General features: G+C 46.5%; 1 protein-coding gene across 1 annotated transcript in view; it reads right to left on the bottom strand.

Annotated features, from left to right (window-relative positions):
* The window catches only part of COL4A6 (collagen type IV alpha 6 chain), a 446,909-nt gene that overhangs the window by 123,739 nt on the left and 308,672 nt on the right, over window positions 1-14,498 (bottom strand). Inside the window, 3 exon segments of the mRNA XM_030209832.1 lie at window positions 1,112-1,165; window positions 7,976-8,020; window positions 8,139-8,198. Of these exon segments, the coding sequence (XP_030065692.1) occupies window positions 1,112-1,165; window positions 7,976-8,020; window positions 8,139-8,198 (159 nt within the window).

Here is a 14,498-nt window from a genome sequence, read left to right as displayed (position 1 = left end):
TTTGAAAATGAGTCTGCTAGTCAATCATTTAATTTTAAATTATTCAGGGCTCCTGTTACAAAGTGATGCGCTGAATGCAGTGATGCCCATTTAATGCCCATGGGCTTCTTTGCATCCAGCGCATGCTAATCGGTAGTGTTGTTTGTAAAAGGAGTCCTCAATTTTTTTTTAATTTCTTAATAAATTTTTAGGGGATAACAGACCTCAGAGAGAGAGAGAGAGAACGAGGCTTCAAAGACCTCAAGTGTTCTTCTTCAATCATTGGTCAAAATCTCAAAAATCCCTTTAATCCTTATAGAAAGATAGCTGGACAGTCTGAATACACCCTGCAGTTAACAGCAAAAAAAGACACATTTCCTACTTTATTTGTTAATTCAATTTATCACTTTATTAGTACGCTGCTCATGGGGAGAGGTTATCTGCTAATAGAGCGTGTTAATATTATTATTACATGATATCTACCACAGGGCCCATTTCATAAAATGGGCCATGCGGTGGAGAATGCGTGATAAGTGTCAGTGTGCACTAATCGTTAGTAAATGACTTACAATATAGAGGATATGATGAATTACAATGGCAGCTTAATACTAAACCACGTAGAAATGCTAGGAAAATTTACCTAAACGGAGAGGCATTAAAAACCGGAAAATTCAAATAATTATGCATAAAAACTTGAGCTCCCAAATGTAAACCATTCTTCCACCCCACTTCTAATCTCCTGGGTAAACGGTGCACAGACCTCGTTGTGAATTCAAAACCAATACATTTAAATAAACACATGGGAGGGGTAATCATCTTATTTGACCGTAAGGTCAAGGTGATAAAACAAATCATGAAGATTATAATGCTAAAACAAAAATCACAAAGGTATAACAAATAAAATAAAATAAAAAGACAAAAATGACAATAACTTAAATCACAAAACGTTGGTCACTACCAAAAAAAAAAGAAGCTAAATTGTAATATCATCCAGTAAGAAAGTCATGTTATGAATCTGCTTTACACACCGAGAAGAGTATTTATAGAGCTGAACGGAAAGAACGTGTACTTGTATTTGGTTTGTGTATACTTAGGAGGAGAACATCAGCCCTGCTCGACAAACAAACCCTACCTTGTTTCCTGGAAACCCTTCAAGACCAATAAAGCCAGGTAACCCAGCCTGACCCTGTGAGAGAAAAGGGGAAAAAGTGACACTATTACTCTATAAACCTGTGTTATGTCAATATAGCACCATTGGCTGTAAATCTTTCCAAGTTATTACGTTTCTGTTCCACCTTCACTGCTTAAGGATCACCTTCATCTGCTCATAACCGTTTAAAAAAAACATAGGCATATAGGAGGAATTTTACAAAGTACATGCATAAATGTTTACAATATTGGCATACATACATATTTATGCACATATGCATATGGAGTCTGGGTGGAGCATGGGCGGGACTCCCAAGGACACAACTTACAGAATACCATATGTCTGGCATTTAGGTGCAAAACCCTAAGCCAGCTCTGTGGTTAACATACATGTATGGATACACCTGGTTACACTAGTATTCTATAAAGGGAAGTAGGTGCTTATTTTCCTTGGGAGTGGAGGAGTCGCTTAATGGTTACAGCAGTTGGCCGAGAACCCGGTTCAAATTTCATTGCGGCTCCTTGTGATCTTAGGCAAGCTATTTAACCCTCTACTGACTCAGGTACAAACTCAGACGGTAAGCCCTCCATGGACAGAGAAACCAGGGCCAGGCTTTGGTAGGGGTGACAGGGGCGGATGCACAGGGCCTTGCATTCCCGGAACCCCCCCCCCCCCCCGACAAAGCAACTGCTGCTGCAGTTGATGACAGTTCTGAGCATCAGCTACAGACCTGCCAAGTCTCCCACTGGAGACTCCCACTTCAGCAGGTTACCTCCCATATCCCTGCAAAAATCAGAAAGCCTCCTGTTGAAAAGACTCACCTCCAGAGCCATTTTCTTTTCAACAAGCAGGCCCAACACGTATACACTAGTTACACTAGTGTTAGAGATCACTTGATCTACTGAGGCATGCGTGTGGCCACCCTCCTGCAGCAATCTCTTCATGTAGAATGTCTTTCCATGTACACTGAACAGGAGGTTGAAAGTGTGCTCACCAGCCCCGCCTGTGCTGATGACTTAGCTGCAGCCTGGCCCCTGCTGCCTTAGCCGAGCCTGCGATACCTGCAGTGGGAAGTTGCCAGCCTGCGATGTCGTCTTCTGCAGAGCTGACAAACACCGACTGACTCAAGTCACGCTCCAAGCCCAAATGCTGCTGCATGCGGCTGGCTCACTGACACTGAGGCGGCCTCCACCCTGGGCCCCCCTCCTTGGAGACACAGCAAAGGGAAGAGGCTCACAAGCCCAAGCCCTGGCGCAGTCAGTCAGCCCTTTCCAGGCTAGTTCTTGCACTCAAGGTAAGCTAAAAAAAAAAAGCATTGGAGCAGCCTGACAGACAATGGAGGGGTGGGGGAAGGAACTGGAAGACTTTTTCAAGCAGGGACTGGGGAGGAGGGGAGTGGACAGTTATGGACTTAAGCTGAAAAGAATAAAACCAAAACTGCCATAGGTTTCATATTCGATCAGAGTCCCTGGGGCTATAAGACAATGCACAGTGTAAGAGACAGTCATGAGGGGTTGGTTAGATCCCATTCTGATAAAGCCAGGCTTCTTGTACTTTTGGGAATTACTCAGATCTATGTGTTGTGAATGGGGGTAAGACAAAGGTCCAAGGGAATGTGTTGCCTGAAGATGAGGAGGTTCTGTACCCAAAAGAATGGCAGCAGAAACTTTTACCAGAATAAACTGTCAATGAAAATCTCAGAGGAGAACCACTGGCATGAGAAAAACCTCATTCTGCTGCAGAAAATCTACCTTGTATCTTCCCAGGATTTCAGCAGAGGAGGAGATATCAGCAGACAGACTCATTTACCAAAAAAAGGGAATTCGAAAGTGTAGGGAACCCTCGAGACTAGCTTGAGAGGGGTTTGGAATCAAACAAAACCTTGTAATGGAAGTGAATTTTAAAGACTGTTTTTCATCTCTGTCTTGACCGACCAGTGCACTCGGGGTCTGTATTGTTGATTAGAAATAATTCTGTTTAAAAATAATTGTTTAACTTTAATTGTGTGAAAATAAGTTGGAATGCAGAAGATAAGACACAGCTCTAATTAATTTGATATGTGAAGGGGAGGATGGCACTTGTTTTTCAGGCCCAGCTTGGCCACCTGGACTTGGGGAGCATGTGACCACGTTCCCACAGTATGGCTTGTTTACCTAGACAGAGAAGCATTCTGTAATTTTCCTTAGCTCTGAACATGAGTTCTGAGCCTAATAAAAAGGGGAGTTTCTTTCCGTGAAATCGGGAGCTAATCTGTGAGTAATATACGTACTGCGCAGAGGATCTGTTCCTGGTCTAAAAATCTCCTGGCTTTCGCTGTAACGGGCCCCCCCAGCTGATGTTAAGAGCCTGAATGATGTAAGGAACAGTGATGATTGTATGTATATCTGTATTATTGCTTCTTTTCCTGGTCTAAGAACTCTTAACATTGCCTAGATGCAGTGATGTAATGATTCTTTATGATTGTTTCTAATCATTGTGTGTATATAGCTAATCATTGTAGAATTTAGCAACTCTAATAAAAATTTCATTTATCTAATACAAATCGAAAAGAATCCACGTTAATTATTGAGTAGTCTGTGTCAGTGAGACAGGTTGTAAATCCATAGTAGTACTACCTCTATTGACTAATGAGCTTCTGTACCCTGGGGAGCTCCAACTGAGTGAAAATATTTTCTTTAAGGTCCCCTGTAAATGTTGTTGTGATTTTGAGGCCGATATTCAATTGATGGGAGGCAGCCCGCGTAAGTGCCACAATCGGTGCTGACCCCAAATATTCAATGCCGGGCTGTTTCCGGTGACCGCTATTGAATATCCTCATCGCGTGATATAGTCGGTTATCTTTTCAGCACTAACTGCCAATATTCAGCGGAGATAATTGGTTACCTCGCACTGAATATTAGCAGTTAGGCGCCAAAACACTATTTAACCAGTCAGCAGCCATTTCTGTTCGGTTAAATAGCGCAATTTGTCTTTACTGAAATATGTCTTTTTGGGAACCTTATGTACTTGACATATTTTTGGCTACCAGGGGATCTCTGGTGTTGCTTCTCCGTGTTTGTGGGTTACAGTAACGAGGCAATTTTAAAGTACTCTGCCCACATACCTGAGTCTTTTCTTAGGGCCCTGTTTACTAAGGCATGTTAGCATTTTTAATGCGCCTACAATTAGCGTACGTACTAACCGTGTAGGCGCCTATAGGGATATTGTATGCGCGTACATGATTAACATGCGTACATAGTTATCACATGTTAAAAACGCTAACACGGCTTAGTAAACAGGGCCCTTGGCTAATCAATATTTTTCCTTTATTCTCCTCTGTGCTATGAGAATTTAACTCCTAATTGTAGTGGACTTGAACTGAATAATTTCTGGCTATTTTCATTGCTTAATACTAAAGGTTTCTTATAATAGTAACATAGTAGATGACAGTAGAGAAAGACCTGTACTGTCCATCCAGTCTGCCTAACAAGACAAACTCATATGTGCTACTTTTTGTGTATACCTGATCTTGATTTGTATCTGCCATTTTCAGGGCACAGACCGTAGAAGTCTGCCCAGCACTAGCCCCGCCTCCCAACCACTAGCCTCGCCTCCCACCACCGGTGCTGCCAAATAAGCTTAGTTGAATCCATGTTTTATATACGTTTTCCTTCATTTGTCTTTGTTTAAAACAAGTCTTGTCAACGGGGGGAGGGGGGGGAGGGGAGGGGGGGCTAGGCAGGGGGCCTCACCGAAATAGTCTGCACGGGGCCCTGCAATTGCTAAGACTAGCCCTAAGAGAAACACCTACGTTACCTGAATGTACAACACTTTGATAGCTTTCTGGATTGCAGGCAGTATTTAAGAAATCAAGGGACCTTTCACTGAAGGACATAAAGCCCTTAACACATATTTAGGGGTCCTTTTACTAAGGCATACTAACAGATTTAGCGCACGCTAAATGATAAGATGCCCATTATATTCCTATTAGCATTCAGTATGCGCTACTCATTAGTAAAAGGCAGTGCATTTTTTCTAGCAAAAAAAGGTGCTGGTACTCAAATGCCAGGCTACCCTTCCGGGGTGGGGCGATCGCTGAGGGACCCATCCCACAATAGCCAGGTCCCCTGCAACCAGTCACAGAATCTATGACAAGGCAGAACAGGTGTGTAGAGCCTGAGCTCTTTCGTTAAACCTTGGGGTCCATGGGTCAATTTTAGCAGACAATGGAAAAGGTGCCGGTAGCCAGTACCCCCAAGTATCCCCTCAAAAAAAAAGCCCTGGTAAAAGGCCACCTTAGTGCATGAAAACAGGGCATTAGTGGTGGGGGCCATTTCTGCCATGCGCTGAGCCCCTTTTTTAACCATGTGGTAAGATTTCACCTTCCGCACGGCCATGCGGGAGGAGCACTTACGCAACTCATTGAGGTGGCGGTATGGGCTCCTGCGCTGCCCCATTACTGCCAGGTTAGCGCTGCGCTAAAAAATACAGCCCTGTTTTCCCTAGCGTGGAAAATGGTGCGCACTGGGACTGGAACTACTGCCGGCGACCGTGTCGGGCCGGCGGTAGCTCGAGATTAGCAGGCGGTAAGTCTGCATTGGGCTTACCACCGCTTTGTAAAAGGGCCTCAAATGCATTAAAGTATTTTGCAGTATTTTCCCTGTTTCTGTACACTAAACCCCCCAATTATTTAAAAAAAATAAATAAATATTCTGGCGGGGTTTGGGGGTGGGCCAGGATTGGGAGCTCCTGCATTATCCAGCTGGCACATTCTGATCAATCTGCACTAACTGAATAATGCAGAGTTAATGCAGGAGAACGTAACGCCTTTTAATAGGAGATGGTAATTGCTCCCTAATTTTTTTGTAGGGTCGCACGTTAATGGGAACATTAACCCATGACCTGCACAAAAAAAAAAAGAGAAAAAAGCCCTATAAAGTGCCACATTAAATCTGGCCTTTGCACACAGGAAAATCCTGCATTATAGTGTGCTCAGCCCAGATTTTAGCACACTTTAGTAAATGGTCACTAAATAAAATAATTTAAAAAAAATAGCCACTATATAGGTGGGTGCGCTGTTGTAGGATTACCCCAATAATCTCTAGATACAATTAGGGATGAATGCTAATCTACTATAATAAAACTCACCCTCAACGTTCTGAAGACAACGTTCTGAAGTCACTTAGTCACTCACTGAAGGGTTCATGGATTCATGGTGGTGAAGCCACAACACTGACCATGTCTCTCTGCCCCGCCCTCGCATGACAGACCAATCAGAAAAAACACCCTCAACATTCTGAAACACAAAGGACCATCACAACACCGTTCCCAGGCAACACTAGGCAACGTAAGACGGACCAATCAGAGAAAACTAGATGACAATAAGGGAGGAGCATTCCCCAGCAGAATGGCTCATTATCTGTGCAGCATCGAGAGCACAGAACCACCGCGACATCGGTGGGGGTGGAAAGGGGTGCACTGGCAACACACACATCGGGGGGAAGGGAACGGTCACGGACGCTGGGGGGCGTGCCAAAAGGGCCAGGGTGACAGCACATTCGCACGGAGGCTGCAGGGGGGCCGGCGACACACGGAGACACAAAGGGACGGAGGGGAGCCTTGCTAGCGCCCGTTTCATTGCGATTTGAAACGGGCCTTCATTACTAGTGTTTTTATAAAATTTAAAACGAGGCAGTTTTTTCAGGGCACCTTTTCCAGTTTAATCAAATACATAAACTTGTGCCAATGAGTCAAAGCACAAAAACAAGAGTTGGGGGATGCACAGCAGGCAACAGGAGAGGGAGGGGTGTTTTTCTGGTGTTTAGCCACTACCTCGTTTAATATTGGGGATGTTTTTTATTGGTGTTTATCCAGAAAACCTAAAATTGGAAGCTCTAGATATAATGGGCTCGATATTTGAAACAAATGAAATGACCAGGAGAGGTCCCTGGCTGTTTAAATCACCTCTCTGGGGCTAACCAGGTATATTCTGTAACACTTGAACTGGTTAATGCTGCTGAAAATGTCTGGTTAGCACCCAATGCAAAGCCGGCTATTTTGGGGGCGTTCTGGGGGTGCAGTCAGCACTTGGTCGATTAAAGTGACGATACTCAGAACTTCTCCGATAGGACCACATTCAAGTCCTAAGCCAGTTAATGGCTGAATATTGCACTTAACTGGCTATGTTTTTGCCGGCCCTGTATACACGGAAATTCAATGCCGGAGCCGGGATATGGCCTGGTACTGAATTTCCAGGGATAACGTCAGTGGCGGTCAACAAAAAGCTGATCGCTGTTGGCTGAATATCGGCAGGCTTAGGGGACAGTTCTATAAATGGAACCCTCGATTTACGCACCCCAAGGATTCACGGTAGGAGTGTCAGCGGCGTACCAAGGGTGATGCGCCCTGGGATGAGGTGGAGGTGATGCGCCGGGCAGAAGCGGAGCCAGGTTGACGGCGCGGGGGGGAGGGGAGCGAGAGCGGACTTCTGCCGGTGCCAGAGTACATTTTCAATGCAACACATTGAAAAACAAATAGGCGCCTGCACCGGCAGAACTCCGTTTGGGGGAGCATCCGCTCCCCTGGCACCCCCCCTGGCTACGCCACTGGCGCCGGGGGGAGGGGGGGGGTTTGTGATGTGCCGAGAGAGGGTGCACAGCTGCGATCCGCCCCGGGTGTCAGCCAACCTAGAAATGCCATTGAGGAGTGTAACTCTATAGCGGCACCACCAAAAGGTTCTATAATAAAGTTCATTTCTAGAGAGCCTCTTATGAAATATCTCAGCGCACCCTACAGTCAGGAGCACCCAGACACATATAAACATATAAATCCTTCACATCGCAGGACTGTTCCGTAAGCTTTTAGTACCTTTGGTCCTTGCAATCCCAAATCTCCATCCGATCCAGGAGGGCCCTACAGAACAGAACACATACATGGATTAAAGGCATCAGAAAGTCGTTTAGGAACACTGGCACATTGAAGAGTGTCTGGCTTTTCAAAACACCACACCTGAAATGATTTAACTGCTTACCCGAAGTCCAGGCAAACCGGGGATGCCGGTTTCTCCTTTTTCTCCTAGTCCACCAAAGCCCTGGAGGGGAATGACCAGAGACAACTTTGTTATACAGAGATCAGTGTGTAGAAAGTGTGTGTCTGGGCCACAACATTAGCTGCCTATTAACACACATCTCTTCACAACACCTGGAACCAGCTTCTGCTTCTTAGGTTGGCAGGCACTAGGAACACCACAGAGGGCAGGAAAGAGGCTCAGTCCTCACACAAAAGCCACAGTTAGTTTTACTTGGGGGTGGGGGTGGGGGGCAGGGACAGGAGTGTGTGATAGCCTTGGGTTCAAGGCACCTGGAGTGGTCAGCAGAACCCATTTGCACAATATCAAAGAGGAAACTGAGGTGGGCAGCCAAAGACCGTCTAAGCCTGCCAGCAATATATTAGCATTTTCAACTCTGTAAGCCAACAGAACTTTTCTTACATTGTAATTTTACTGTAGCTGGCTTGCTTGCAAATTTTGGAAATGCCCTTACAGTGCTGGCAGGTTTAGATTGGGAACCAATGTAAAGGCCTCTGCCTCTTTTTCCTGTGGCAGCTAGCAGGATGGGCTCTGCCAGTTATGCACTGTCTCCTTTAAGGCTACCCAAGACAAGATTCTTAAGATGCTTAAGACAAGATTCAATTTACACAGACATCACATGAACAATACAGCCAGTAGGGCCTCCACCCCGGTGGGACAGCACTTCACAGAACCAGGACACTGTACCAGTGATTTCACAGTGACAATACTGAAAGGTAACTTTAAAACCATACAAGAACGTAAGACCTTTGAAGTCAGAATGACTGAATATTTTAACACCCAACAGAAAGAACAAGGATCTGGGGTTCCTAACCCATTATAAATCATAAAGCTGTATGTCTCTGTTGATCACCCCACCCCTCACCTATCCACACCCATCCTGTTAGAATATCAATGATATGCTTTGATGTCCCCATGCATACCTCCTACCCACCCCCATCCTCCCACCCTGTCAGACTGTCATAGTAATGCTTGAATGTTTTCACTTATATACACTGTCAGCTAGCACATTTGCTTATTTCCGATCTGAGCAAGAAGGGCAACCTTCGAAAGCTAATCAAGAAATGTATTAAGTTATGTCCAATAAAAAAGGTATCATCTTATTTTCTTTTCCATGTTTTATTTTGTTTGATTTCTATTGATAGGCTACCCAAGAGAAATGATTTTAATTAGGATAAGCCTTCCAAGCCTCTTATATGCTTGGAAACCTATGACTACAGCGACACCTACAGGTGGGATCCAAGGTGTACATATAGCAGGTAGCTAAAGAGCAAATTCAAAGTCTATGACCTCTTGCTGATGGCTGTTGCTGCAATGAGTTGATTAAAAAGGGACAGGGGAAGGGAATAATTCTGGGGGGGGGGGAAAGCCAGAATAAAGTGAGGATTAAAGATTTGAGAGAACTGAAAACTGGAAGCAGGAGGGAGCTTCTGGGCTAAGAAAATGAAATTAAATGATCAACAGAGAATTACTACAAAGGTAAGTGAAGACAAAAATATGCTGTGGTGGAATTGACTACCACAGATACTTTAAAAAAATCTTTAGTTTTATAAGTTTTATAAGTAATATGTCACAGATAAAAATTTTAAAAAGAGGAAAAGGTTTCATTTATATTTAAGAATTTGAAAAAAAAAAATCACTGTAATCAAACGCAGGCCATATTACATCTAGTGGCAACAGACTGCAAATGGGTCTATACCAGTGGTCCCCAAACCTGGTCCTGGAGGCACCTCAGCCAGGCTTTCAGGATACCCACAATGAATATTCATGCGAGAGATCTGCATTCAGTGGAGGTAGTGTATGCAAGTCTCTCTCATAAATAGTCATGGTGTATATCCTGAAAGCCTGACTGGTTGGGGTGCATCCAGGACCGGGTTTGGGAACCACTGGTCTACACTATAGCTTTGCAGAATGCGGCCCCTTCCTCATACACCTGTCTGAAAGCTCTAGCGGAGAGTGAGAGAAGTAGTAAACATTGACACACAATGCTTACAGCAAATTCCACCATACAAAGGAGTTAATAGGAAAATAATAATCAAACATCAGAAAACAACTGGCCTAGAATATTCAAAGTGATTTAACTGGCCAGGAATGACTCCTGCTGGTTAAATCGCTTTGTAGGGGCTAACTAACCATTTTCAGTGGCAACTGATTAGTGCAGCTAAAAATGAGTGGATAGCATCCATCTCAAAACTGGTTATTTAAGGGGTGGAGTCAGCACTTGGCCAGCCAAGGTAATCGCAAAAACAAGACCAAATCAAAGTCAGTCCTAGCTTTATCTGGTGCCCCATAGCCAGTTAACTGCTAATACTGGGGTGGGGGAGAGAGAAAGAAAGGGCAGACCCTGGATGGAAGAGAGATAAAGGGCAGATGGTAGATGGAAGGAGCAGAGAGAGAGAGAGAGAGGACAAATCCTGGATGGAAGGGATAGAAAGGGAGGGCAGACCCATCATGGAAGGGACAGAAAGGGCAGGTGGTGGATGGAAGGGGCAGAGAGAGAGAGAGGACAAATCCTGGATGGAAGGGTGAGAGAGGGCAGATAGTGGTTGGAAGGGGCAGAAAGGGCAGACATTGGATGGCAGGGAGAGAGAAGGCAGATAGTGGATGGAAGGGGCAGACAGAGGGAGAGAGGACAGACACTGGATGGAAGGGAAAGAAGGGAAAGAGAGGACAGATGCTGGATGGAGGAGGCAGGGCAGACACTGGATTGCAGGGGCAAGGAGAGAGAGAAGGCAGACGCTGGATGGAAGGGAGAGAGTGAAGAGAAGATGAGAAAAGCAGAAACCAGCGACAACAAAGGTAGATAAAAGATATTTCATTTTGCCTTAGGTTAAAGTACTATTGTAGCTGTGTTAATAACTGTCTATAAACAGAAAATGGAAATAAGATCATCTTTTTATTGGACTAATTTTAATACATGATGACTAACTTTCGGAGACCAAAACCCTCTTCTTCAGGTCAGGACAGGATACTGTAAATAGCAGTAGACTGTATTGACCTGGGGAAGGAGATTTTGCCCTCTGAAAGTACTACTACTACTACTACTACTTAACATTTCTAAAGCGCTACTAGGGTTACGCAGCGCTGTACAATTTAACATGGAAGGACAGTCCCTGCTCAAGGAGCTTACAATCTAAAAAGACAGGTGTACAATCTAAAGACAAGTGTAGAGTCCGTCTGGTAGGTGATACTATATTTCATGAGAGGTTAGGTGCCGAACGCGGCATTGAAGAGGTGAGTTTTAAGCAGAGATTTGAAAATGGGTAGGGAGGGAGCTTGGCGAAGGGGTTGAGGAAGATTGTTCCAGGCAAAGGGTGAGGCAAGGCAGAATGAGCGGAGCCTGGAGTTGGCAGTGGTGGAGAAGGGAACTGACAGGAGGGATTTGTCCTGTGAGCGGAGGTTACGGGCGGGGACATAGGGGGAGATGAGGGTAGAGAGGTAGTGAGGAGCCGCAGACCGGGTGCATTTGTAGGTAAGGAGGAGAAGCTTGAATTGTATGCGGTATCTGATCGGAAGCCAGTGAAGTGATTTGAGGAGAGGAGTGCTGTGAGTATATCGGTTCTGGCGGAATATAAGACGTGCGGCAGCGTTCTGAACGGATTGAAGGGGGGATAGATGGCTACGTGGGAGGCCGGTGAGGAGTAGGTTGCAGTAGTCAAGGCGAGAGGTAATGAGAGCATGGACGAGAGTTCGTGTGGTTTGCTCAGATAGGAAAGGGCGAATTTTGCTGATGTTGAAGAGGAAGAAGCGACAGGTCTTGGCAGTCTGTTGGATATGCGCAGAGAAGGAGAGGGAGGAGTCGAAGATGATTCCGAGGTTGCGGGCAGATGGGACGGGGAGGATGTTATCAACTAAGATAGAGAGTGGAGGAAGAGGAGAGGTGGGTTTGGGTGGAAAGATGAGGAGCTCGGTTTTGGCCATGTTTAGCTTCAGGTGGCGGTTGGACATCCAGGCTGCAATGTCAGATAAGCAGGCCGATACCTTGGCCTGGGTCTCCGTGGTGATGTCTGGTGTGGACAGATATAGCTGGGTGTCATCAGCATAAAGATGATACTGAAAACCATGAGATGAGATCAGTGAGCCTAGGGAGGAGGTGTAGATTGAGAGAAGCGGTCCAAGGACAGATCCCTGGGGAACTCCAACAGATAGTGGGATGGAAGTGGAGGAGGATCCATGAGAGTGTACTCTGAAGGTGCGGTGGGAGAGATAAGAGGAGAACCAGGAGAGGACAGAGCCTTGGAACTCAAAAGAGGACAATCTGGTAAGAAGTAAATCATGATTGACAGTGTCAAATGCAGCGGATAGATCGAGCAGGATGAGGATGGAATAGTGGCCTCTGGATTTGGCGAGGAGGTCGTTGCAGACTTTAGAGAGTGCTGTTTCTGTCGAGTGTAGAGGGCGAAAGCCGGATTGAAGTGGATCTAGGATGGCATGAGGGGAGAGAAAATCAAGGTAGCGACTGTGAACGGCACGTTCAAGAATTTTGGAGAGGAAGGGGAGGAGAGAGATGGGGCGGTAGTTGGAGGGGCAGGTAGGGTCAAGTGATGATTTTTTTAGGAGAGGTGTGACTACTGCGTGCTTGAAGGTGTCAGGGACCGTTGCAGTGGAGAGAGAAAGGTTAATGATGCGACAGATGGAGGGGGTGATAGTATGGGAAATGGTGTTAAGTAGGTTGGTGGGGATGGGATCGGAGGAACAGGTGGTGCATTTCGAGGAGGAAAGAAGGCGGGAGGTTTCATCCTCGGTGATCTCAGGAAAGGAGGAGAAAGAGGCCATGGTTGGTTGGTTGTTGGATAGGGCTACAGGCTGAGGAGGAGGTAGTTTGGTAGTGAACTCAAGGTTGATCTTTTGTACTTTGTCGCGGAAGTAGTCAGCCAGTGATTGAGGAGAGAGTGAAGGGGGAGTGGGGGTGGGGGGTACTTTGAGGAGGGAGTTAAGGGTGGTGAAGAGACGACGAGGGTTGGAGCTGAGAGAATTGGTCAATTGGGTGTAGTAGACCTGTTTTGCAAGGAATAGGGAGGAATGGAAGGAGGATAGCATGAATTTGTAGTGAAGGAAGTCTGAATGGGTACGAGATTTCCTCCAGAGGCGTTCCGCGGATCGGGTGCAGGAGCGAAGGTAGCGGATGCAAGGGGTCAGCCAAGGCTGGGGACTAGTATGCTTAGTGGGACGGGAGGTGGATGGAGCGAGGGTGTCCAAAGCAGAGGTGAGAGCGGCATTGTAAGCAGAGACCGCTTTGTCTACAGTCTCAGAGGACATGATGGAGGGAAGGAGATCAGAGATACTAGAGGATAGAGTGGTGGGGTCAATAGCCTGGAGATTCCTGGAGGTGGTGGTTAAAGTTGGACGGGGCGGAGGGGGGGGTGAAGAAGTGTGAATGTGATCAGGTGATGATCAGAGAGAGGGAGAGCAGAGGCGTGGAAATTGGAGGGTGAGCCGGAGGAGGAGAGGACTAGATCAAGACAATGGCCGTCACGGTGAGTGGGGGTGGTGGAGCACAGCTGGAGGTTGAAGGAGGATGTTAGGGTGAGGAACTTAGAAGCATTAGAGTCGGAAGGGTCATCAACGTGAATGTTAAAGTCTCCGAGAATGAGGGACGGAGATGAAGGTTCAAGAAAGACAGAGAGCCACGCATCAAAGTCGGTGAGGAAGGAAGAGAAGGATTTTTCAGGGGGGCGGTAGATGACTGCGACTCTGAGTGGGAGCGGGTAGAATAGGCGGATGGAGTGGGCTTCAAAGGATGAGAAGCAGTGGGACTGCGGTAGGGGGAGGGGTTGGAAACTACAGGAGGGCGAGAGTAGTAGCCCAACGCCTCCACCGCGGCCAATTGGGCGGGGAGTGTGGGAGAAGAGATAACCTCCGTGGCAGAGGGCCGCGACTGAGGCCGAGTCTTCCGGGGAGATCCAGGTTTCGGTAAGGGCGAGCAGTTGAAGGGAGCGAGAGATGAAGAGATCGTGGGTGAAGGGCAGTTTGTTACAGACTGAATGAGCATTCCACAGGGCGCATGAGAAGGGGAGGGAAGAGGGGGGGAAGAGGGGAATAGAGACGAGATTGGAGACATCTCGGAATCGTTTGCATGGATAGGACGGGGACAGGCAAGGGGGACTGGGATTAGGGTTAATGTCTCCCGCGGATAGCAGGAGGAGGAGCAGGAGAATGCGGAGGAGGGTGGGGGAGGTCGGGCGGCGAAGGCGACAAAGACGAGGCGCACTAAGGAGGAATGGGGATGGGTTAATGGCAGGAAGGAAGTGTTGAAGGTTAAAAGCTAGGAAGGAGGTGGGAGACAGGAGGGATGGTGAGGTG

The sequence above is a fragment of the Microcaecilia unicolor genome, chromosome 7, assembly GCF_901765095.1.
Source record: "Microcaecilia unicolor chromosome 7, aMicUni1.1, whole genome shotgun sequence".
Classification (NCBI taxonomy): domain Eukaryota; kingdom Metazoa; phylum Chordata; class Amphibia; order Gymnophiona; family Siphonopidae; genus Microcaecilia; species Microcaecilia unicolor.
The sequence above is the reverse complement of the archived record's forward strand: the minus strand, read 5'-3'. Positions and strand labels throughout refer to the sequence as shown.